The sequence below is a fragment of the Erythranthe guttata genome, chromosome 14 (assembly GCF_056151865.1).
Source record: "Erythranthe guttata isolate IM_541 chromosome 14, IM_541, whole genome shotgun sequence".
In the NCBI taxonomy this organism is placed as follows: Eukaryota; Viridiplantae; Streptophyta; class Magnoliopsida; order Lamiales; family Phrymaceae; genus Erythranthe; species Erythranthe guttata.
The window spans coordinates 6,810,349-6,837,129 of NC_142546.1; the positions used below are offsets into that span (position 1 = coordinate 6,810,349).

The 26,781-nt window shown below is 35.8% G+C and overlaps 3 protein-coding genes and 1 long non-coding RNA gene across 7 annotated transcripts; 1 reads left to right on the forward strand and 3 right to left on the reverse strand.

The window, feature by feature from the left end:
- Positions 1–4,936: 4,936 nt before the first annotated feature.
- Positions 4,937–12,515, reverse strand: MTR4 (RNA helicase, ATP-dependent, SK12/DOB1 protein). Of its 4 annotated transcripts, none has more exons than XM_088814407.1 (15): positions 12,274–12,515; positions 11,683–11,971; positions 11,383–11,583; positions 11,072–11,290; positions 10,167–10,502; positions 9,754–9,858; positions 9,548–9,658; positions 9,187–9,437; positions 8,534–8,657; positions 8,152–8,434; positions 7,911–8,065; positions 7,383–7,532; positions 6,887–7,119; positions 6,388–6,652; positions 4,937–5,691 (listed from the first exon to the last, which is right to left on the reverse strand). In XM_088814407.1, exons 2-15 carry the CDS (start codon positions 11,959–11,961, stop codon positions 5,413–5,415), a joined length of 2,991 nt encoding a protein of 996 aa, XP_088670533.1. In that variant the 5' UTR covers positions 11,962–11,971; positions 12,274–12,515; the 3' UTR covers positions 4,937–5,412. The 4 variants fall into 4 exon arrangements, with proteins under 4 accessions (XP_088670533.1, XP_088670531.1, XP_012842334.2 ...); XM_088814405.1 differs by having other exon boundaries at positions 4,937–5,687; positions 6,384–6,652; positions 12,274–12,475; XM_012986880.2 differs by having other exon boundaries at positions 11,683–11,966; positions 12,274–12,469.
- Positions 12,516–13,946: 1,431 nt separating this feature from the next.
- On the reverse strand, positions 13,947–16,161 carry LOC148765023 (uncharacterized). The gene is made up of 2 exons (XR_016029905.1): positions 15,896–16,161; positions 13,947–14,262 (listed from the first exon to the last, which is right to left on the reverse strand). It is a non-coding gene; the product is annotated as an uncharacterized LOC148765023 (long non-coding RNA).
- Positions 16,162–19,215: 3,054 nt separating this feature from the next.
- Positions 19,216–22,965, forward strand: LOC105962563 (Core-2/I-branching beta-1,6-N-acetylglucosaminyltransferase family protein). Its single transcript, XM_012986879.2, has 2 exons — positions 19,216–20,565; positions 22,082–22,965. Exons 1-2 carry the CDS (start codon positions 19,999–20,001, stop codon positions 22,721–22,723), a joined length of 1,209 nt encoding a protein of 402 aa, XP_012842333.1. The 5' UTR covers positions 19,216–19,998; the 3' UTR covers positions 22,724–22,965.
- A 241-nt stretch (positions 22,966–23,206) lies between these two features.
- LOC105962562 (pentatricopeptide repeat-containing protein At1g10270-like) lies at positions 23,207–26,193 on the reverse strand. Its single transcript, XM_012986877.2, has one exon. The coding sequence runs from the start codon at positions 26,052–26,054 to the stop codon at positions 23,454–23,456; it is 2,601 nt and encodes an 866-aa protein (XP_012842331.2). The 5' UTR covers positions 26,055–26,193; the 3' UTR covers positions 23,207–23,453.
- Positions 26,194–26,781: the final 588 nt, after the last annotated feature.

The window sequence follows — 26,781 nt, forward strand, 5'->3', positions numbered from 1 at the left end:
TCCATTTGGCCATCGCCGTTAGTTTTTAAACCTTTGACCTTAACACATTTTGGTGTAAGCTCTGAAAATTACAAAAAATATACTCCTCTCAGTTTAAATAATTATAAAGAAATTTATAAAAAATAAAAAATAATTATGGTTGTCGTCGTGCACTATACTTTCTCGATATGTTGCACATACACTTCTAGAAGGTGAAGAGTTTCCCGTATCCTACACTTGGATACACCCGGACACACATGTCGGGTCGTGTCCTAATTTTGCTAAAAGTAGGACACCCGTGTCAGGCAGTGTCCGTAATTTTAAAAAAGTTGGGACACGGCTCTTATGTTTTAAGAGAAAGCCCTGATAAAAAAAGTACTCTCTTATGCGATTTGGCGACTTATAAATTTTTTTTACAATTTATAAATGTACCCCTATACTTTTATAATTTATAAATATACCCTTATATTTTTATATTTATGCGTATCCCCGTGTCTGTATCCTAGTTTTTTTGGAATGTCGTATCACCGTGTCCGTATCCGCGTATCGCCGTGTCCACGTATCCGTGTCCGTGCAATATAGCTTTCTCGTTGTCTTGACTTTTTTTTAAATAATTATTTAAGCTGAGAGGGGTGACCTTTTTGTAATTTTAGTGCTTAGAACAAACAGTGTTAAGGTCAAATGTTTGACAACTAACAACGAATGCCACATTGAGACAATTTTTCAAATGCAATAGAGCAAATCGATGCAATCAATAATAGAATGGGATAAAGTAATATCGAGATAAAGTAGTAGGGAAAAGTGTATTTTGCCCTAAATATAATTGAGTTAATTTAAACCCAAATAGACAGTCCAATAATAATACAATGTGATGCTGTCAATAATAAATCAACAAGAATTAACTTCTATAAATTATCGAATCACCGGAAACTTTTCAAGAAAAGAATCTTTTGCGACTGGAAAAACGGTTGATTAAGTTATCGATTTTGATATGATTAAAATATCAATTAATTTACCTCTAATAATAATTAGGCTATTTATATGCTTGACTAATTTCCTTACCGTTTGGGAGCATATATCGGGCATTGGCTTATAATTGAGTTCATGTCTTTAATTATGAGTTCGAGTCCATAATATTTTAAGCATATGTACATCAACACGAAATTTAACTAATTAACTATCTATGTCAAAGTCAATCACTCTTTTTTGCATTTATATAAGTAAATCCACTTCTTCCATCAATACGAGTGGAGATGGAAATTTGAACCAATTTTTCGAATTCCAGCGATTTTGATTATAAAAAATACAATTTTGGAGTAATATTTTAATTTCAAATTTCGAACATTTCAGTTTTTGATTTATAGTATGTGCGGTTCCAATTTTCGATCTTTAAATTTCAAAAATTCCATAAAGAAATTCATGAAAGTTACACCTAAAGAAATTCATCAAATATTTTCCGGTGATATATTATTATTTATTTTACATATCACATGTGGAAGAAAAAATAGACAATTCTTATTTTCGCCTAGGCAGCGGATATATGCAAGTTCAACTTTTTATCAGTTCAAACCCACATAAAGGGGTTTATTAGTTCAAGCGCCTAAATTAATTTAATTTTATTACATCAAGACCAAAGAGGACAAATATACCATCATCCACAAATAATACCCAAATACAAGTAAACCTTATTTTTAATTTGTTCAAGACCAAAAAAAAACAAAAAAACTCACGACTGCCGCATGACTGCCGCCAGACCGCCGCGACGCCGACCAGCGAGACTTCCACCGCGCCGATAACGACCCACGACCCACCCACCGCACCATCACCACCACTACCAACAAGTAAGTCTTTTTTACTAAACTTTTGTTCGTAAATTCGAAAACATTAATCGACCATCGATTCTTGATAAATATGCGTGGATGAACATTAATCTATGCTTATTTCTTGTTGGGTTGCAATGTTTTAGCCGATTTTGAAAAAAAATGGAGATTGAAATTGGTTTTTTTGTGTCTTTTCATTGGTTTCCCAAATCGGTTTACCCATACCGATTTTGTACACGAAAATCGGCGTCATAATGCCGATTTTTGTTAAACCAAATCGGCGACACAACGTCGACTTTACAAGTCAAAATCGGCGTTAGAATGCCGATTTTTTATTTATAATGTTTTTTGTTTTTTATTTGGTTTTGAATTTCATTAAGGATAAATTAGTATTTTTATGTTGGAGGTCTTTAACTAATAAAAAAATTGGCTTGTATATATCCCCGCCTTTCGCCTATTTAGATCCAAAATATTCTGAGTGTGAAACAAGGTTTTTTCTTTCCAAATTTCGACAATTTGATATTTTCCGAAACTATTGAGAACTTACATGGAATTAGCTTTCACTTTGAAAACAAAAATTATGATTCGTTTGAAAGTGCTAATTACTATCCGATTTGTCCGATTTATACCCTAAAATAATTGAAAGAAAAATTCAATTTTAAAGTTCATGAGTAGCTCAATTTTTATTAAGTTATATGATTTTTCTATATAAGTTTGTAGGATTTTGTGGAAATTGTACAAACTTATAAATATATAGTGGCATTTTATGGAGATATTACTTATAAAATTCTAGAAAATCACTTATCAACTTTAGATTAAATCAATTTTCATCATGATTAGGAGGAGAGAGTATTATAAATAAGTATAATGTCTCATATGTAAAACTATAGAACAAATTCCTTGGGAGTAGTAGATTAAGGATGGCATATAACAAGCTACCTCACTTTAAAGCACAAGTTACAATACAAGTACATTGTGTTGATTTTTTCCTACAATATGTTGCACCAATCAATTTAGACTTATAATTACGCTAGCTAGAGTGGAGCTGGATGATGGAGTTGATTTGTTGGGCGATATAAAACAAATGAGTAAACAAAGAAGAATTAAACAGGTAGAGATATAAAATAAAACAGTAAACAAAAAAGAATTAAACATGTGCGGTGGAGCGGTTTGACTAGGAGAAAATTAGGGTTGGGCATGCGATTAATAAGTAATTCTTTTTTTTGTTTTACTATTTTTTCTCTTTTTACGTATAATTTTGATTAAACGCACAAATTTACTTTGACTAGTCAAACTTCAAATGTATTTTAGAAGCATATAAAACTCAATTACGTGTTTATTAATAGAAATTTAATCATAGATTTTCATTTTTTTTAAATTTTATGTTTAATAAATTATTTGAATATTTGTATTTTCATATTGTATGCATTTTTTTGTTTTTTTTTAATTGCGAATGATTACTGAGTTATATTATAATCATTAAAGCTTAAAATTGATGTTTTATGATGAATATATAAGCATATTTATATCATAACCTCTTTAAAGTTATATAAATAATTTAAAAATAAAAGAAATTCAAAAACCCGGTCGGACCGGTTCAACTGTTACTCAGTCGCTTGACCGGTTCAACCGTTACCCAGTCGCTTGACCGGTTCAATGCCCGGTCCGGTTTTCAGAACATTGGTTCAGATACACATTGCCCAAAATGCTTAGATATAGTTGTTATTATGCCTAATACTAATAGTCCGTAGAACTCTATCGCAATAACGTATCTGATGCATCATCTCATTAGAGTTTCTAACTATATTTCAAGAGGGTGAGTGTAGTTATCGATACCACATGGACCTTAAATGTATTTTAGCATACTTCAGGGGTGTGGGTGTAATTTACCCTTTATATTTTGAAATGGATTGCAATTTTGACACCCATAAATTATTGAAGTCTTTTTTCAAGTGTGGGGGCTAATTGAAAGAGCAACGGCTACAAAATTTTGAAATAGCCTTTCTTAACGGCTGGAATGGAAAGACTCACACTTTCTCCATCTTTTTAACTCAAATTTAATCTTTCACCAATCTTTACACACACACACATACATATACATACATACATACGTATATATACATATAATTCACCGTGGATAAAGAAGATGAAGGTGATCAAATCAATGAAAAAACTCAAGTTCTGGTCAAGAAAGAAGAAAAAGAAGTTCCTTCTAACAGAATCACCACCTCCACCATCTCGGCCACCACCACCGCCGCCGCGGCCATATCCTCCGATCCACAGCCAATACGAGCCGCTTCTGCCGTCAGCTCCGCCGTTGCCGCCCTGGCTCGAATACGATCTGCAATTTCAAGAATCCGATGAGGAGCCCAATTCGCCTAATTCAGCAAACAATTCCCATTCGCATTTCTCTCCAACACAAGAAGAAATATATTTTGATGATCATGAAATATGCCCGCAAGAAATTCAAAACCCGATTTACGACGATGCCATTGTTCCGAAGATCGAGAAATTGGAGAGAGGCGGTGGAGCTTTTGGATGTGTTGTTGGATTCGGTGTTCATTTGGTGCGATGCGTATTTCCTTGTTTTCATATTCGAGAAGTTGTTAGCTCAAATAAAGGGAATTGCATTACAAGTTAGGTCAAAAGATGGGTAAATAATGTAATTTAATTTCCTGTCCATTGTGCAAATTAGAACGGAATTTCTGGATTCTACCGATTTCGATATCATTCTGATTCCGAAAATTCCTATTTTCAATTGTATTTTTTTTTTTTTTGTATCAAAATTGGAATGTGTATGATTCCGATTTTCGAAAAGTAGCTCCAAACATTTCAATTTTTTTTCCAAAGATTACACTATAATATAAATATTAAATAATGGGTGATTAAAATTGGAATTTCCGAATTCAGCCAAGTCCGAATAAATTTTACCTATTTTGAAACAAATATTTTTTTTCCAATTTCCAAAATTGTTATTTCCAATTTTTTTTCATTTTTCCAGGAAAATTGGAATTAGTTTCACTTCCAAAAAAATCGGAATTTTTACAAAAGTACTAATTCCGATCTGATCCGGTCGATTTTAACCCCTAATCCTGATTGAAGAAAAAAAAAAGCTCAGGTGCAAGATTACGACAGGCTTCACAAGAAAACTGTTATTCTAATTTTTAATAGTTTCGACTTTCGATGATCAATACAAACACTAATATGAGTACAAAAGAAAGAAAGAAAAAAAAGGAAACAAAAATAAATCTCAATGATCCATTGAGTTTAACTGTTTAAGAGAAGCTCAATTACAGCTTTGAGGAGTAAAATCGAATAAATATCGGTAAAAATGTATCAAACTCAACTCTTTTAACTCTCAGCCGAAAATCGAGGGCCTCTTTCTCTCTCCTCCTTAACCAGTACCAATCGTTTTCAAAATTATACTCCGAACAGTACAGATTTTTCACAGTAGCAAATATCGATTTTTTAGGCCTAAAAAGTTTGTCTTTCATTGCTTCGTTAACTACTTTTCTTTCTTGCATCAATTAAACTTCCACAGCTACCCTTTAGTCTTCCTCGAATCGATAATTAATATAACAAAACACGACTTCAGATAAATTATACGATAAGTCTATAAGTATAAAGATGCCGCAAAGACAATATCCCTCTTGATCATAGTGACGGCTTCCTCAAATTTAACTTCGAGATCTGTCTCACCGATTGATTTTGCTGCTTGTATAAGCTGTTGAAGAACTTCCTCCAATCTCCTAATTGCCCTTATCAAGCTTCCCTCGAAAACCGGAGTCATTTCCATTATCTCGTAAAATTTCGACCCTTTAGCCCAAGCATAAACGGCCTCCATAACATCTGGTCTGAATGAACTCACAAAATTCTCGACATCAATTTGTACCTGGGGTCAAGAAAAGAAACCATACATTTAAGAATTGTTTTAGTCAATTAATTGAACAAACATGAGCCGCAAAAATCGATATTCAAATAAAAGAGAGGGCAATCACATCCCATCTAGGGGTGGCAATTGGAACGAAATATTCAATTACCGACGATTTTGATTCGAAATTTTCCGATTTTGGAACAATATTTTTCATTCCGAATTCGAAAATTCCAATTCTGATTTTTTTTCCGAACTTTGTTGGATAAGAATTGGAAATATAAGAGATTCCAATTTTAATTCCGAAACTTCTGAGTTTTTTTTTCCAAAAATTACACTTATGATATCAATATTATAATCCATATTATATTTTAGGTGACAAAAAATTGGAATTTTCCGAATTCTGCCGATTCCAATCCAAAAGTTTCCGATTTTTTTTAACGGAATTGGAATTAGTTAATCAATTTCCCAAAAAAAATCATTTTTTTCCATAAGTGTTAATTCGGATCTGATCCGTCCGATTTCCTAATGAATAGACTTTACAACAATTGACTCATATTTGACAAGAATATCATTTTTCCTTCCTACTAATTCAGAATGAATCCAACTATAAGCGACCACAATACTTACTCGATCTTGAAATTTTAATCAACCTATAAAAAGAAAAAAAAAAAAAAAAAAAAAAAAAAAAAAAAGGAAAGTCTCGTTTGAAGGTACCTTGCACTCGAACTGAACCTTGGCCACTTTACCGGCTGTATCCTGTAATTGCTTGAAGAGCAAGTCAAGCTCGTCTCGTGGCTTTTGAGCCTCTTGAAGCTTTTCTTGCCACACAAAACACGAGAGAAGAGATATCATCTCCTCCACTTTTACATCTTTCAGAACTCCATTGAACATAAGTTCTGTCAAAGTCAATTCATCTGCACTGCTAATTTCGCATGCAACTTTCCCCTTTAACTCCACCACGTCATCGCTTGAAATATATCTGTATGTTCACAAGATTTTTTTAGCATTTTTTAACGAAGATAATTTTTATCGTAAACTACAGATAATTAGAGAATGGAACTTCAGCATACTTAAATTAGTGACTCTGGGCAAATCACATAAAGTCGGATAGTAACTTTAAAATTCATTTAAAGCTTGAAAATAATTTCATGAAATCTCAAATTAGAGATGCAAACATTAAAAAATTTCACAATACGATTTCATGAAATCTTACCCGAGTCTTCTGAGTACTCTTTTCCTTGCTTTAAGTTCATCTTTGAATGCTAAAACTGAGGAAGACTTCAATGTTTTCTTTATAGATTTGATTTTTGTCGTAAGTTCTTTTTTAGAATGCAAAACTTTAAGCTTTTGCTCAATCAACGGAGATTTGGCTATTTCATGCTTTTCAAAAAGACTCTCCAGTGCTTCTATCCTTCGTGACGCTTTTCTATACGAACTACTTTGAACCTGGAAATATACATACCAAATATTGGTAACGAATAATTGAGTCCAAAACCTATACGAAACCTTTTTTTCATATATATATATATATATATATATATATATATATATATATATATATATATATATATAGGGCAAATTACCAAAACCCCCCTGAGGTAAGTCTGAATAACGAAAATCCCCCCCATGTTCCTCAGGGGGGTTTTGGTAATTTGCCCTATATATATATATATATATATATATATAAGAAATCAAAATAGGTAATGTACCTTCATGTCATCTTCAGGATCTAGACGAGGCATGCCTTCTTTCGCAAATCTAGTGAGAACTTCAGAAATTTTCTTCAATGTATTTTCTCGAGCTTCGATTGGCAGCAGATCTTTCGGTATTATTAGCCGAATACTACTTAAACTATCAATCTGATGAAGAAAAAAAATTGCACGTGTCACAATAACAATCGCCACATTTATATGCAATGTAAATTACTAGTGTCCCACTCAAAGTTCTAGCAATATAAAAGAGTACTCCCAGCAAAACAATATTAAATTATTAATTATGCTATGGACAACAAATAACAAATTAGTTGAACCAATAATTTCAATTCTAAAAAACTCAAGTCAATCACAAATTTGTTAGTCCACTCTGATCTTCCCTTGGATACATTGATTTAATTTCCGGTTTAAATTTTGCAGCAGTTGGTAAGAAATGAAATAAAAAAATATATATATATATAGTACATGCAGCGATTAACTAAATCGAAAGAGTATTTGAAAATTGCAGCATAATTAGAACTTCACCTGTGAAATCGGAATTGAAATAACAGCAGGTTCACCAGGATCCTTCAAAGGAAGGATCTTGATTGTTTTTTTAGCAATTTCGTCCTTATGCACTCTACATCTCGTTAGAACATCCACCGTATAGCTTGCATCTTCTGGTTTTTTATTCGCATCATCTGAGTGTGTTACAATTAAGACCAATGATTAGGAATTGAAAAGAAATAGGGAGTTACAAACCAAGTTAAAGAACATCTCATCTCACCTTCAGACACTGTTTTAACCCTCTCGAAATTGATTATCACTCCCCATGTGATCTCATCCTTCATAGAGAAAGACGAGGAATCTTCATCGTTTTTCGTACATTGGATAGAGACAAGCCTGCCTGGCTGCAGAAAGGGTAAGCAATGTTTTGGAGAAAACACTATGTCACATATGTCTTTCTTTAAAGCTTTATACTGTTGTAGCAGAGAGTAGTAATTTTCTAGGCTATCTTCTTCTTCTATAGTAATAGACTCCCTTTCCTCCTCGAGAACTTTTGCTTGTTTCTGCAAGGACGAAGTCGGGCACTTAGAATGGATTACATTGAAAAAAATTATAATAATAATAATAATGTTATAATGGCACACAAATTACAAATTGTGAACCTCAAGCTCGGGAATGGCTCGATCAGCTTGAAACTGAAAGAAAGAGTTACGAAGCAGGTTTTCGGCATCACCATCTTCGGATCGTATTTGATTCAAAAGCATGTTGTAGCTTAAGTGAAACGCACTGGATTTAAGAAAACAAATCTATTAGAGGTAGAACAAATCATACCTAACCTCTTTCACAGATAAAATTTGGAATTTTTTTTTATCAGCTGACAGCAAAATATCAACGATTTCAATCTCAACTCAAGAAAATTTCACTCACAGTATAAACGACAGGATAACAGAACATCTAAATTCCAACACTATTAAATTCCATCCCTGTATATTTCATGGGAATCGCAGGCAATAAAAGCAGTATGGAAGTAAATTCCAAATCAATCTGAAATCTCAAATAACATTGGAAAATGTTCATCCACGTACAGTAAGTTACATAAATGATGCATCTAAAAAATATTCAAGCCGGAAAGAAATAATCAACATAGTCCAGAAACACAAACATTTTAAGGACATAACACGAGAAACTTTTTTTCATAGTTTCTCGAACAAAAGATAACTATCAGGTAACAAACAGATAGGGGACTCCTCAAGATTAAATATTATAACAATGATGAACTTGCTTTTGATACTGAATCATAATTTAGAGAGGTCACCTGTTTAAAGGATCTGCACTTCCTTTTAACATCATTTTAGCTGTAGAAGGTTCAAGCTTCTCATCGACCATAAGGATGCAGATCCCGCGTTCATCAATTCCTCGACGACCAGCACGACCACTCATTTGTATGTACTCCCCACTCGATAACCACCTAAATTTATCTCCATCGAATTTGCGAACGTTACTGAATACAACAGTTTTGGCAGGCATGTTCAGCCCTATGCTGAAGGTCTCTGTGGCAAACAAGCACTAAAACACACGAAATGGATTAAAAAAGTATCAATAATAGCGTTAAAAAGTACGTAACAGTTACTCGAGCATGCAGGATTTATTTATTCAAAAAGAATTTATCAGGAGACCTTGATGAATCCTTCCTGGAACAGGATTTCAATGACTTCCTTCAGTATGGGAAGCAAACCAGAGTGATGTACACCTATTCCTCGTTTCAACAAAGGAAGCATATTTGAAACCTGGAAAAAGTCAACAAACGAAACTAACATAAGAACACATAAAAAAAGTATGAACAAACAGAACTTTGATAATATTAACAATCAGACAAACTAACCTGTGGTAACTTTTTATCATCATCTGACAGCATGTCCATAGCACTCCAGAAAATGGTTTCTGTGTTTAGTTTCTCATCGTCATCGTTTAGGTCCAATTTAGCCATCTACCAGGAACGAGAAAAATGTTAATGTACTAACACCCAAGATAGCCAAATAATTGCTACGGTAAATATCTTAATTACAAGCAAGAACAAAATTAAGAAAAAAGACAATCAACAAGTTAGCATGGGTTTATTGACATTAAGGCTAATTTTGATAGGATTAAGTATTGTATGCTGAATAATGTTGTTAACTGAACTATGAGTAACGTATATGAATAAATATAAATTATATTTATGATATGCTATGCTCATAATACAGGGTACAAGATTTTCTTAATCAGTATCAATAGTAGGTAAAGAAGAATTTAAACCTGCATAGCAAGCAATTCACATTCTCTTTTGCTGAAACTGAAACATATGACTGGATCGTACTGTCGGAGAATGATCATTTTCACCATCTTAAATATATCACTATCTTCTCCTGATTTACCCACAACTAAGCCTTTCTGCCATTTTCCATTCTCCTTCTTTCTGTCATCATTGTTCGGAATGAGTGCATTTAAACCTTTCTGAAAGCTATCCTCTCGAAACTTACCGTTTTCATCAACCACTAAATAAAGACCATCACCTCCAGAAGGAAAAATGTAATGCTGAAGGGGCGTAGGCCGATAATCAGTATAAACAATATGACATGGCTGCTGATGTACCTGCACTATTGAAAAAAGATCTTAGCATATCCATGCATGTTCCAAGAATCTAAAATCTAAACCAACAAAATGCACCGTATAACAATAAAGCATAGAAAAGACATTATATAGAAGCCACTCTTGACGTAAAAACTAAATCATTGAAGGAGTTCTAAAATGTGTCATTTTAACAACTTCTTACCCTCCTTTTCTCCCTTTTGAAGAAAGCCTATCAAATTTTTCTCTTACCTCTAGTTTTAAAGTGTTATGTCCTCATATGCATTACAAACGAAGTCATCTAAAACCAACAGAAAGAGCTAAAATGTATCCCTGATTAGATTAACCTAAAAACTCCTGTGTGAGAAACATTTCGTCGCTAAGAGAATTTTGGTTGCAGCAGACCTTATCCCTGACCAGATATGAGTAAAGACTTCACTTTGACAAATAATATTTTGGTTGCAAGTAGCATTTTGGTCAATCAACCTAGTATTAAAAGCATTTGTGGTTTTCTGTAGCTTCGATCGAGTCTTTTATATGTAGTTTGGAAGCATTAGAATACAATAAGAAGAGGAAAAAGAAGTCACATGGACCTTTGCAACCCAATCAGCAAATTCCTTAGCGTTCGGCACAGTAGCTGAGAGGAAAACAAACCGAGAGTTCTTTGGTGCCATAACAATACTCTCCTCCCACACTACACCTCTCTCTCTGTCTCTCATGTAATGCACTTCATCGAAAATAATCCAAGCTACCTCCCGTATGACCTCCGATCCTTTGTACTGCATGCTTCGCCAGATTTCTGTGGTCATAACCTGAAATAAAAAGTTCCGAATTATAGCTAACCAAACAGTCCAAAACAAGACATAAGATGCACAAGGATATAGCAAATGTAAATCAAACCTACCAAGCAAGAAGCATTGGGATCAATGGTGACGTCACCTGTCATCAACCCCACATCTGAAAACTCTTCTTTGAACTCTCGGTATTTCTGATTACTAAGTGCCTTAATCGGTGATGTATATATCACACGCTGCTTGTTCCTCAACGACATAGCAATGGCATACAACGCTACAACTGTTTTACCAGCAGAAGTATGCGCAGACACCTATCAATATTTTCAAACACTCAGTTACACGTTTAATCAGAAAACCGAGCAAAAGATTCAAACTTTATTCCAACTGGTGAGTTAAGAAAAAAAACATACCATGACAGATTCTCCATTGTCGAGGCACTTAATAGCTTCCAACTGAAAAGGGTCGAGAGTAAACGGAAATTCTTTGGCCGGTTTCGAGTCTTCGTTGTTGAGAACAGTCGAACTTGACGCACGCGGCACATACCCTTCCGGATACGATACGTCGTGAAGACAAGCAACTGGCTCGTCCATTATCCCCACCACCAAGTCATTCTCTCTTTGCTGCTTCAATGGCGGAGCTCCGTAATCCTCCCCCGCCTCTTTCGTAGACTTCCTCTTCACTGACCCCATAACTCCTACTCTGCAAAATTAATTTTAAAAAATTAAAAAAGGATAAATTTTAATCTGAAAACAGTCGGCACAATTAGCAAAATACAGCAAACGTAAATATAGCTTTTTTTCCGTTCACCGTAGGACTAATGTGTAAATACAAGCAAAACCTAGGGTATTTACTTTGATAACGACGGCTGCCGCGGACTCGAAGGGCTTTAATTTAGGGGGAAAATAATTTAATTTTTTTTTACGTTTGAATTTTACTTCAAATTTTAGGTATTTGTAGTACTGGCGGCGGATATGAAGCAAATTGAGGATGAGAGAGTTCACCTGACGGCGGCCGAGGAGCAGCAGGTGACGGCGGCCGAGGAGGAGCAGCAGGCGGCGGCGGCGGAAGTAAGTGTTCGTTAAAAGTATTTGCTCCTCTGCTTCTTTTGGAGGCGGAAAAGTGTGTAAAGAGGGAGACGATGAATTGCTTGCAATTTCTTACCGTGACGGTTGGGGTTAGGGGTAAACGTCGTCGTATCGGAATGCTAACAATTTACGAGTAGCCTGATATACAAATCGTTTTTTTTTCTTTTTTCAACTATTACCTTTTTTATTATTTTATTAATTAATATTAATAATTATTAAATTTGAGCAAAAACAAATAATTATACAGTTAAACCTCTATAAATTAATACGGTCGGACTAGGAAAATTCTATTAATTTAGCGAATTACTTTACCAAATCTGGACCGAGAGAAACTATTATATATCGAGGTTATTAATTTATCGAGTATTAATTTGTCGAGGTTCTAGTATATACTATTATGGACTCGTTTTAATTATGTTGTTGATCATTAAATTCCCTATATAATTTTTTTAAAATTTCTTTTTCTTTTTAAATTTTAGTTTTTTAAGACAACTTTTTTTTCCAACAATTTATACCAAATTTTTTTTTTTTTTGCCATTTTCATTCCTTAAACCACTATTGCGCATAGTGAATTGCCATTTTCATTCATTAAATTCACTATTGCTCAAAATTTCTGTTTATTAAATCCATTACAAACTTATCCAAATCAGTACATAATACACAATGAATAACGTAATCCACTACACACAATTACAAAAGTATTGAAATCGATACAAAAAAAATAAAATTAATTATAAATTATTGAAATCAATTATAAAAGTATCGAAACAACTATATAATTTTCGAAAATCAATTTTGAAATCGCATGTACCCGTCTCATGGACTTAAACTTCGATCAAGTAATATGTGGCACTTAGCCATGAATTAACGTCCATTGTGCTTGTTCGTTCTTCGTCATCGTGAATATGCTAAGTCAACCTCACTCGAAAGTACACAAGAGTGTGTGCAAGTGTGTAGGAAGGAACACGTCAAGATAAGGTAGTCCGTTGGTAAGTATCGAAAGTACACAAGAGTGTGTGCAAGTGTGTAGGAAGGAACACGTCAAGACACTAGGCCAAAATGAACGACTGGCGACGAAATTTGGCGACGAAATAAGATATTTGGCGACGATTTTTCGAGACTTGCGACGAAAATTTTTCGTCGCCAAATCGGACAAAAAACGTTGCCAAACGCCCCGTCGCAAAGCCTGCGACGAAAAATCATTTCCGACCCGAGGTTTGGCGACTAATCTGGGAAATCGTCGTCAAATTCGTATTTTCCGAAAAAAATGATTTTTTTAATCCTCGCGACGGATCCCATACCTCCGTCGCCAAATTTAGCGACGTTTGTTATGATTTCGTCGCTAAGTGTGAAAATATGTTTGCGACTAATAATAGTTTTCGTCGCAAGGCACACAACTTATTTGCGACGATGTGTTTATTTGATTCGTCGCAAGCTAGTCATTTCTTTTGTTTGCGACTATTGTATATTTTAGTCGCAAAGTTTTTTTTTTTTTTTAAATTAAATTCTGGTTCATATATATTTTCAATTGACGAATTCAACCTGTACTCAGCTGTTGTACAAAAAAATAAACACTTATATCAAAAATATTAAAACCAAATTTACGGATTAAATATCAAAAGGTAGCACACAAACATAAATTCAAAAAGTACATAAAAACTTAAAAGCATATAATTTTGTGTCTAACTTTAATGCAAAAAGCAAACAAACTTCATCCTTTTTTATACTCCACCATCATTAGAAAGAGTCGATGTCGAGGCTTCTAGTCCAAAACGCCCGGCCAAGGTGTTCACAATTTCTTGGGTTTCACTCTATAGTCTTAGTTCTGTAGTTGGAATACCGGCCCCTCCGTATTCCCGTGTCTACTCGACCGATAGCCATGTTAAGATTCTGACTTTCCTATACCTGACCGTGCAATAACATAAATGAGAAATCATTCGACTCAAATAATATAACCATGTTAGATCGAACTTGAACACATAACCACATAACTAACAAACATATACAAAGCACTTTCTTCCTTACAGTTTCTTATTCAAATAACTCACATAATCAAATAAACACATGAATAAACATTTATGTATCACATACAAGAGAGGTGATTATCATATTATTTCATATAACCACTTTCACAGTTATAACATACCAATGTAATTATCTTAAATGCATCGTTCATACGCTTTCTAGGTTATACATTTTATGTTAACGTATAAGCATACGATAACTGTAATAGCACATGCACACATAATACATGAAATTCAAATCCACATACTCCATTTCAAAGAACTATAAAAAAACCGTATCAACTTTGCAATATAATCACATAAAGATTCCAAAACAATTTACAATTAAACCTTAATGATGAACTTCAAATTACTTAAGCGAATCTATACCCTTATCAGTCCTAAATCAATCGAGAGGTATCCTTAAATAGAACTATGTCCTCTAAAAAACGTTCCAACAACTCTTTTCAGTCACAGTACTATATTTAAGAAAATTTGGCAGCTTTTGTACTTCAACTTTGAAAATTCGTATCTCTTAAACCGTAAATACAAACCTTATGAAATTTTCACACAATGTTCACATATATGTTAATTATACCATATTAAAACCGTTTAGTAAAATACCTGTCCATGGAAGAGAAATAATTAATTTAGTACAGTAACATCAGCATAATTTTAGAATAGAGCATTCAACTTTAAAATTCCAAATAAATCATTCTTTCAAACAAAGACCATGAAATTTCGCTAAAAAAACAGATTTATAAGTTTATAATCATATCCAATTAGAATCGCATGAATCGGGCTAAGATAGAATCTAATTTATCGCACAATTCATAAATGACTTAGAAATCGTGCAATTTTGGGAAATGGTTCATAACTTGATCAATATAGTTCCGATTTACGCATACCATATATCAAAACGAAGCTAACAAAAACATCTACATACACAATTAATATCATAATTTTCATAAAATAAATCATCGATGAAACATTCACTGGAAGCTGAGGCTACGAATCTGAAATTCGAACTAGAATTCATTGAAATCTATATTTCTTGACCTAGACCCCTAAATCCGATTCCTAAACATATAAATCAATTAAACACATAAATATCATCTTATTACTTAAGGAAATCCCAACCTCCAATCAGCCTAGCTCTAACACTCGAAAAAAAAAAACTAAGAAAAAGAACAAGGTAATGGGGCCGCAGACCCCCATTTATACCAAGATTATATACAAAAACTAAAAACTAAATTAAAGTTGAGCATATACGAAGTGTAAATCAAGAGTTTGCTCATATTTACGTAATAATTATAAATAGTAGTCCGATGGAGTTTCACTCTTCATTCACACATTTATTTTCAATTTCAATGGAGTTTCAAAAATTATTCACACAATATTTTCAAAAATAACACGAGAACTTGGAAATTTATAAATTGCCTAAACTCTACAACCTGTTGTTCACCACTTAACATAGCCAATTTTATTAGGATTTCAAACCAAAGAAGAAAAAAAATTAGGGCAAGAAAAATTACCTTTTTGTGGTTGTTGGGGCTAACTAGAGAGGAGGAAGTTACAAAGGCCTAGCTACATATGAACAAGGCCGTAGGGAGAAGATGGAGGTGGCGGCGCCGCCGTATAGATCTGGCCGGATATTGACAAAACAACGAGAACAGCGGAGAGCGGAGGGCGGACGGCGGAGGCGCATGTCGGATGACGGACGCGGAGAGGGAGGGAGGGCAGAGGGCGGACGGAGGCGGAGGCGGAGAGGGAGGCGCCGGCGGAGGGTGAGCTGTGAGAGATTGAAAGAGAGAGATTGTGAGAAACGAAGAAGAAAAGAGTTAGAGAAGAGGGGAAATAGAATTAGGGTATGTCTTCTAATTAAAATTTTGGCGACGATTTATACAAAATCGTAGCAAACAAAGACTAAAACGAATCTCTTTGCGACGTTTTATTGGCTTTCGTAGCAAAAAAAAATAACTTAATAGACTTGCGACGTTTTCATAGGGACCGTCGCTACAAAAGGGGGGAATTATTTTTTCACTAATTATTTTGGCGACGATTAATACACTATAGTCGCAAAAAATAATTAGATTTTTTTTAAAAAAAAGTTTTAACATGCGACGTTTCTTACAATTTCGTCGCTAAGAATTAATACTTTCACTTTATAACGCTACGTTTATAAAATTCGTCGCCAACCCAATTAAATGTTTTTTTTTTCACAATTACTCTAGCGACGTAAATATAATATTCGTCGCTAAGGTACAAATATTAAATTACAAAATATATTATTTGTGCGTCGTTTATATAACGACGTCGCTACGAGAGGACTTTTTATTTTTTATTTTTCGTTTGCGACGATTTTGGAATTATAGTCGCGAGTTAGCGACGATTATTATTTTCGTCGCGAGACTAAACAACAAAATCATAATTTCCGACATCTTGCGACGTTTTTTAATTTAAATCGTCGCAAGGCCGCGACGATTCATAAATCGTCGCCAAAAAAAACGTCGCCAGTGAGCTGTTTTGGCCTAGTGAGACAAGGTAGTCCATTGATAAGTATCACCTTACATCTAGGACTATTTGGTCGTGGATTCGAGACACCAAGAGAGGAATTGGGTAACTAGTAACTATCCTTTAAGAAGGAACATAAATATTAGAGAATGCTAAAATAATACTTTATTGAGTGGATTTTTGCATAATTACAAATGAATGAGACTAGTCCTATTTATACAACTCTCCCTCTTCAAAGAATGGTGGTAATAATCTTGATCTGGTGGTTAAGATTAACTCCTATGATCTCCTATCAAATATATACAAAGAAAGATCATCTAAGGATCTTTACTAAGGATTCTAGAATTCTCCAAGAATTTCTTTAGTTGGGTCTAGTTGGACCATATTCCATTAGGCTTGATTGGTGGATCAACCTGCGTATGCTTTTCAAGAACAAAAGCCCCTGCTCCAACCAGTCTTCCATCAATCGATTCTTACATAAATAGAATAAATTTTTCTAATGTTGTTTCTCGCGACGCCCCACTCCACGGTGGAGATGATGATTTATAGTGGCAGATGAAGGATGAGTTCGCAACTGTGGCATAAAAAATAGGGATCTAGGAAATGGGAGGGGTTGGCAGCGGCAACAACGAAGTAGAAATAAGAACATTGACTAACGGCAATAAAGTCGTTTCATCAAATTCATCGGAGATAATGGAGAACGATCCAGAGTTGGAAAAAAGATCAAAACATCTGCAGATATAAGTGGATGAAAATGAGCAACATGATTTGGAATCTGATTAAGAAAATTCAGGTTTAAGATAATTGAAGGGTTGTATAGCAGCTATAACACATATTAAAAGTTTAAATATTAATTTAAACTGTTAAATAAAGGGTTTCACTAATAAAACAAAATATGGTAGATCTAGTATAATATTCTTTTTTGTAATGAAGAGATCGATCTATATATTTGCACTGGGTAAATCTAAAATCTCGTATAATAGCTTGTAAATTATACGAGAGACGTACGTAAATCATACTAGGCTAACCATGTTTGACAAGCTTGACCTAACGATCTATGACAATGAGATTTGAATATGATTAAACTGACACATGCTCACTTATTTCAATCGTTCGTCCTTACGGGACATATCTAAATATATTGGGGTTCTCACTAATCACCCCACCAAAATAAATTTAGGTGTTGTTTGCAAAAGCTATTACAAATAGATTAACAACTCTTTTTTTTTTTTTTTTTTTATTATAATCTATTTTTAAGTGTTTGTAAAACGAATTTTTGCTTCTACTTCTCTTAAAATAAGCAACTTTAAACTATAATTTATTAAGCACCCATGACCTTACATTTTCTATTTAAGTTAATTTTCCAGCAAATTTGCAAAACACCTCCTAACTTTTACAAATAAACACTTTCAATTTAACTCACAATCTATAACTTCTACTTTTAAATAAGTTTTGGAAATCACCACGTAAGTAATCACGAATTAGCTAATCGTCTCATCTAATCCAAATTAACAAAACTAATCGAAAATTAGTTTGGTGGAGATTTTGCTTAACACAAAGGATTTTATGTTGATTACTCAGATTCGGGAGAATTACACTTTTGGTCCTTCATGTTTGGCCCGATTTCATTTTTGGTCCCCCTTGTTCCAAAGTGAACAAAGTTCACCTTCAAGTTTCAATTTTAAACACTTTTGATCCCTGCCGTTACATATCGGTTAGCAAGTAACGGAAAACACTATTTTGGGTGAAAATTGAAATTTTAAATTCTTTTAAGCTGAAAAATAATTATAAATTTAAAATAATTATACAATATTTTTATTTTGTCCAAAAAGATTTTATTATCCACTATGATAAAACATTTTGGGCCTCGTTATAATCTTGTGAGCCTAACACAAGAAAAAATAGTATCCCTACAATGATAATAAAAAAATCCAAAGCGACCCTATCAAGTCTTTTGTTTTTAATAATAAAAAACCAAATTAACTAAATAAATTATTGTGAATTATACTTAGTATTAGTTTTAATTATACTACTTATCATAATTTTTTAATAATAGAAAATATTAACTAAATAAATTTCATTATACTTAATATTATTAAAAATTTAATTATAAGTAGTCTATTTTAAATTTATAATTATTTTCAGCCCCAGAAGAATTTAAAATTTTACCCCAAAATAGTGTTTTCCGTTACTTGCTAACGGACATGTATCGGCAGGGACCAAAAGTGTATAAAATTGAAACTTGGAGGTGAACTTTGTTCACTTTGGAACAAAGAGGAGCAAAAGTGAAATCGGGTCAAACATGAATGACCAAAAATGTAATTCTTCCATAAGATTCCTTAATCACGTTCATTCCATTTCCTTCTTCTTTCACCAAATTTAGGGATTTATTACTAAATTAAAACCCAAAAGGGGGAAAAAGGATCTTCTTGTTTTTGTCCCACCATTAAAATCGGATTATGAGAATTACGCTCCGATTTGACCAAACTCAACCAAGATCACCATTTTTTTTCTGTCTCTCTACTTCTTAATTGCCGCCTCCATAATCAAATTCTCACTTTTTTCTAGCATTACACACAGTACGATCGACTCGATTAATCACAACCGGTGGAAAGGAAGATCCGATTCTCAGCGTAAACCCTGCAATTTATTCCTTTTTCATGTGATTGATTCTCTTGGTTTTTATGTGTGATTATATTCGGTGAAGATCCGGATCATAACTCCAAAGTTGGCAAGAGTATTTATTTATTACTCGGTGAATTGACTGATTTTTTCTATCTAGTCTGAGAACGAATTTGAATTTTCAAAGTGGACTTTTTTTTTTTGGGTATTTTGTTCAAGCCTGAGTGGAATTTCTCATGCACTGTGACAATTTTCTGATTAGCAACTCGATTTAGTGAGCTGGGTTTTTTTTTTTTTTTTTTTTTTTTGAATTTTTCGGGTTTTATCGACGTGGGTTTTTCGGGTTTTGGTTGATTCTGGTTGTGGGTTGTTGGAATTAATTGTAAAGATGCAATCTTGGCTTCACTGGTGATATAATTTTTCGCAATCCGGTGGAGCATTTAATTTTCGTAGCGGAAAAGGGCACTGACAGAGAGCGAGAGAAAAAAAGGGGGGGTGATAAATGGCGAGGAGTAAGGAGAAAGAAGATGCGGACGGTCGATTCAGTGCTCCGGTATCGATATCCATGGCGGATTCTTCGATAAGCATGTTGAAACTGATCTCAATTTTGATAGTTTTCGTTGTGGGCATGGTTATAGGACTTGTTTCCAGTTCGAACATCAATAAGTACTTCACTTTCCAAGGGGATCAGTTCGATTTCAAGAGCCATTATTTCGACACCGAGCAATTCAGCCACGATGCCGAGAAGAAAGGGGCCAACTGCGAAAAGGGGGATTGCTTGAGCATGGAGAGTTTTATCCGGCCAAAGAGTTTGACCCACCGAATGACGGATGATGAGTTGTTTTGGAGGGCTTCGCTTGTGCCCGAAAAGGAAGATTTCCCGTTCAAGAGAGTTCCGAGGGTGGCTTTCATGTTTCTAACTCGGGGGCCGTTGCCCCTCTTGCCGTTGTGGGAGAGGTTCTTTAGTGGACAGGATAAGGAGAAGTACTCGATTTACGTGCATGCCCCTGGTTTTGAGCTCAATGTGGCCGTTTCATCTGTCTTTTACAGGCGCCAGATTCCGAGTCAGGTATAAATTCGTGAGACGATTGCTATTTTTTTTTTATGTTAAGAGGTTGATAGGTTAAAATCTTAATCTAACTAACTAGAACTAGTGCATCTATTAATCTAGAAACAAGTATGACCTTTGCATCGAAATTCGTACAATATTGACTAGGTATCGTTCAACATTGTAATGGCAAATCAAGAAGACGAGACTTGCTGCTAACTTTCTATTATATGGTAAAAAAGGTGAAATCTTGTAATTTATTTACGGTTTTCGATCTTAGCCCGACATGGGAATTGGCTTTAGTAGAGTGAACTTAGTTGTGTCCATTGTAGCGTCTTGAGATTACCCGATTTCAAGATTGAAATGCTATACTCGGAGGATTGCTTGACGGGTTTTTGTTTCTCTAATGAAATCCTTGCACGAGAGTCAGCAATAGTCCGATTTTTCGGCTCTAAAAACAGGGTTGATATTTTAAAAACAGGATTCAGTTTAACATTTTTCCTGAAGTATCTTAGGGAATACGAAAGCAAATATGTTTTTTTCAGACTTCAAATATGAAAACATTTCCGTACTAAGAACCGTTTATTAGTATACTACCACAGAAAACCAGGCAATCGAGAAGACATTTTGGATATGGTTTTTATGCCTCGATAAGTTATACGACTTGTTTCTTAGGACCCTGTTACTCACATTTTTCTCTTCATTCTTCGATAACTCATTTTCCTGAGTCACCCTTAAATTTAGGGCAAATTACGGACACCCCTTGAGGCAAAGTCAAATTACGAAACCCCCCCTTCTCTTTGGGTAATTACAACCACCCCCAACTATGTATTGTCTTACACGTCCACCCTTGTGGCGTCAAATTTACCTACTGAAGGATGGGTTTTTTCGTAAGACAATAATACATAGTTGAGGGGGGGTGGTTGTAATTACCCAAACAAGAGGGTGTTTTTTCGTAATCTGACCTTACCTCATGGGGTGGCCGTAATTTGCCCTTAAATTTATGACTGGAGTCGTATAGAATAATTGTTGTTCTTTAAAAATCTATGCATTATTCATCAGTATTTTTATTTTTTTTGTTTCAGCAAGAAATATTAAGAATCATTCTGCTGGTTTCGATTTTCCGATATTGTAGATGGTAAATAATGAACAGTAGTTCCTCTGATTAAGCAGTAGTATGTGTATGTATCAAGATTCTCGAAAATATGCTTGAGATGATTATAATTTGACGAAAAAGATGAAAAATGTTGAGATGATGCCTAAATACTCACCACTTAGGGGGTCGTGTGCTAAAAAAAATGCATCATAGTGGGGTTTTTTGCTAATATTTATAAAACTACAAGTTTTTTAGCAATTCGATATAACATAGGGGGTACTAAAAAGCAATAAATTCGAAAAGAATTTTTTTTGCCAAGAACTGAGGTAGCATGCTTACATTGCCCTTTTATTAATCTTATTATAAACTCTGAAAAGAAAAAAAATGAGAAAAACATTGCTAAGAAAAAAATACATTTCTTCATTTTATTTTATTTTGCAGAATGTCCAATGGGGGTCAGTCTCACTCGTGGACGCAGAAAAACGTCTACTAGCAAACGCCCTTCTCGATTTTTCCAACGAGCGTTTTGTTCTCCTATCAGAGAGATGCATACCTATTTACAACTTTGCCACCGTCCACAAATACCTAACCGAATCACTCCACAGCTTCATCGACTCGTACGACGACCCGTCTAGATACGGGCGGGGCAGGTACAACCGTCGGATGCAGCCCGATATCCGTTTGGCGGAGTGGCGAAAAGGGTCTCAGTGGTTCGAGGCACACCGCACCCTCGCTGTGAAAATAGTGGCCGATTTCAAGTACTATTCGATCTTCCGTAAGTACTGTAGACCCTCGTGTTACCCCGACGAGCACTATATTCCGACGTACGTGAGGAAATTTTACGGGGCACTCAATTCGAACCGCTCGTTGACTTACGTTGACTGGTCAATGATGGGCCCGCACCCTGCGACATTCACTGCAGTTAATATAACGACGCAGTTCTTGCAGTTGCTTAGGAATAACGGTACGATGTGTTCTTACAACTCAGAAAAGACGAACATTTGTTATCTGTTTGCTAGGAAGTTCGATGAGAGTGCTTTAGAGCCTCTGCTTAGTATTTCGTCGCAAGTTATGGGATTTTGAAGTTATTGGATATTTGCTTTTATTTATTAAAAAAGAAAAGGAAAAAAAAAACGCGCCATTTGGTGGAACACTTGCGATTTTGTTTTCGGTCCGATTTTTTTCGGTAGTGAAAATACATAGAACATAAAGAGGAAGGTTTTTGTATACTTGTCAGTTGTTGTGACTGCTTTTGATGGAAAGAGAGAATTTGCCAAATCATTTTTTATGAATGGATGAGGCAGTAAAGAAACTGCATTTTCTGATTTTCTTTGTTGTATGTTATCGAGAGTCGAGACCCGTGATTTATTGTTCGATAATCGAACAATTTGTTCGATAATGAATTATGCATGAACAAATTTTATACAAATAGAGATAACAAATCACTTACAATACATGAATATATGTACGTAACGCAACCATATATCTTATGTAATCATATCCTTCCTAAACGAGCTCGAAATATAAAACGAGCCCGTAAAAATATACACGAAGATGACCAACGAATGAAAACGAAATTATTTATATTACTCAAGAGACCCCTTAAATCATTACATTGACAAATTACACATATAATAAAATGTTTAATGCCAAATGCAAGAATAATGTTTGCAGCTCCCAGAAGCTATGAGCACACACTACTACAAAATTTTCTCATGATCAATATTCATGTCGTTTCGCAGTCCTAACGGAGAAAAAAATCGGCCATGCTGTAAAAAAAAACGTATAAATACGAAAATAATCCACCTGCACATTAAGCAGCATTTTGTCCTGCTGCAAGAGGAAACTCCACTTCCTGCACCTGTTCTGCCATGTGGAGCCCACGCGTATGTTCTGCAAATTGATTCGAATAAGGCGTCTGAGGAGGCGAGGAAGGAGAAGAAGCTGTCTGCCATGGCATCGTAGGGTTTCTTCCTCCGTGCTCAACCCTAGGCGGACCTTGCGGTGGTAGATAAGACCTCTGAGGCTGATAAGGACTTTGAAACCTGTTCAGAATATTCTCGATCTCCACACGCCGCCCTTGTCTCTCGAAAACATCCAACACGAATGCTTTAAGCGGAGCAGTAGTTCCAATACCTTGGTTCGTCATCTCTCTAAGCAGATTGGCACTGGCATCGAAATTACCTTCCTCAACAAGACCCCTTATCACAATATCATAAGTCGTCACATCAGGTTTCGGTTCCTTATCAACCATTTTCGACAAAATCGGTAAACAATCAGAAGCTCTGCCTTTCTCAATCAAGAAACCAAACCACTTATTCGCGTAAGGAGGGATAACCCTCAAACCCACCTCAACCATTTTCGCGTACTTCTCCACCACATTATCAACTCTGTCCACTTTAATATACGCATCGATCATTGTTTTATACGTATTAACATCTGGCGATAATGACTTGTCACATAGCTGCTTGTAGTATTGTTCCGCTTCGTCCATCATATCAAGCTCACACAGCCTTGTCATCATATTGTTAAAACCTGCCACATCCATTTGGAAAGGCTTCGACTTTACTCCCTTACCCGATCTCTTGAAAACCTCCATCGCCTCTTCGACCTTACCTTCTTTAAAGCATTCGTTGACCATCATATTGAAAGTTTCTGAATTCACCGCCTGGAATGTCGGTGGTGTGTGGTCGTCCAACATGTCGTTGAATAAATCCCATGCTTCTTTCTTTTTACCGTGCTTCAACAAAGTTTCTAAAAGCACATTTCGAGTGGCGGGCACCATCCTGTAATTCCTCGACATCAAATCTCTGTAAGACTCCATTGCCTCCTTGGGCTTTCCCTGATTGAAAAACCACTCCATGAATGTTGCATTTACGACCCCGTCGTAAACTGTGCACCGCTCCTTCAACTCGTCAAACAGCTCGTTAGCCTTGTCCAAGTTACCCAAATTCAAGAAACCGAGAATCACGTTATTGAAAACCAAAGAATCGGCACCGTGGCCCTTGTGCAGCATTTCACGAAGCAAATCCACTGCATCGTTCATGCGTTCGGCATCAATAAGCCCTTTTGTTAGGTGGCGATAGGTAACAGCCGACGGGCTATAAGGGGCATTTTCAAGAATGTCGGCGTAAACTTTCAGTGCATCGTCTATCTCATTGGACTCACAGTGAGAGACAATGAGGTTATTATATGAAACAATGTTTGGTATAATATTGAACTGGCGGAAGAAGTACTGAAACAGGGCTTTAGCATCGTTGTAGCGTTTGCCACGGTACATTGCTGCAATAATAGCATTGCAAGTGAAAACGGTCGGGCGCACTGACTGGAAAACAGATTGTCGGGCGACATAGGAGGCAGAATCGAGGTCACCTGCACGAATGAGGGACTGGACGCGGTTGTGCAGGTTGAGGCGGGGGCCCACGAGGGCGGAGGTAGAATCAGGGAGGCGGGGCTTGTCAGGATTGTTGGCGTTGTTGTTCGGAGAGGGTTGAGGGTTGGGGCGGAGAGCATAGAGCGGCGGCTCGATCCTAAGTCTCCTCTTGCGGCGGCGGCGTTCGGCGGCAGCTTCCTCAGCGGAAGAGAAGCCGTATGATCGCTGGGGAACAAATGGTGTGGTGGCAGCGGCGGTATTGGACACTGGGAACTGGAAGTTGTTGGTGGTGGCGGCGGCGGACGTGGCATCAGAGGGGGAGAAGTGGTTGTTGGTGGCGGAAGCCGCGTTGGAGGTGGAAAACTGGGGACTTTCGTAAGCGGCGGCAGCGTTGTAGGTGGATGTATTTTGAGAGTTGTACTGGTGATTTGACGCACCGGAGGCAGCCGTCTGTTGAGGATTGTACTGGTAATTTGACGCACCGTTTGGAATGCTCTGATGATTGTATTGGTAATTTGATGCGCCGTTGGTGGGGTTGTTATGATGATTGTACTGGTAATTTAATCCACCGGAGGCAGCGGTGTTCGGTTGATTGTACTGGTAATTTGATCCGCCGGAGGCAGCCGTGTTCGGAGGATTGTACTGGTAATTTGATCCGCCGGAGGCAGCCGTATTCGGAGGATTGTACTGGTAATTTGATCCACCGGAGGAAGCCGTGTTCGGTGGATTGTACTGGTAATTAGGACCACCGGAGGCGGACGCGTTTTGACGATTGTACTGGTGGTAATTCGAAGCATCATTCGCCGGCGTGATCTGATGATAGTTGAATGCATTTGCGGCGGTGTTGGAGGAGTAGTATTGATCGGAAGCGGCGGCGTTGGAGGCGGAAGTGGGGGAATTAGGGTATGGAGAATTTGGGGGAGGATGATTGGGGATATCGGCGGCGGAGGTAGAAGAAGTGGGGGAATGAAAGGGGAAAGGGTTGGGAGTGGAGGAGTAACGGCGGAGGGGGCGGAGGAGGAGGAGGCGACGGAGAGTCATAGTGATGGGTGGCGGAAATGGATACAGAATGTGTGTATGTATAGATTAGAAACCCTAGTTGCAGAGAAGAGGGGGAGAAGGCTTAAACCCTTCTTTTGGTCGTGAAGACGCTCTGCTAATATAGTGATTTTTTATTTTAGCTGTTATTTTTTTATTAAAAATTATGTAGATTGTAATAAATAAATTACAAAATAAAAAATAACTTGTGATTATATTATATTTTTTAATATCTATATGTTCTTTTTTATATTATTTATATAATTTTTATTATTTAAATAAAAAATAATATATAAAATAGAAAAATAAGGCCGGCTCGTGAGCTCACAAACAACTAAAACAAAGTTCGAGCTCGACTCGCCAGAAAGCTCCAAAAACTCGAGGTCGAGCTTTTTTCGAGCCGGCTCATCGGGCTTACGAGTTCGACTGAGCTCGTTTACCACACCTAATTTAAACAAATGTTTAACATTGTATTATTACAAGATGTTTTAAAAAAAGAGGAAATAAAAATAAATTTTATTTACATTTTACAAGGAGATATATGACTCTATGCATCGGAAATTGCATTTTTGCACAAAACGAGTACAAGTTCAAGAATATTCCACTGAATCTAGAAGATTATGTAAATTTGTCCGCATAAGAGTGAACGTGTAAGAAAATTCATAGTCGAGGGATGATTGTAATTACCCAAACAAAATGAGATTTTTCGTAATTTGACTTTATCTCATGA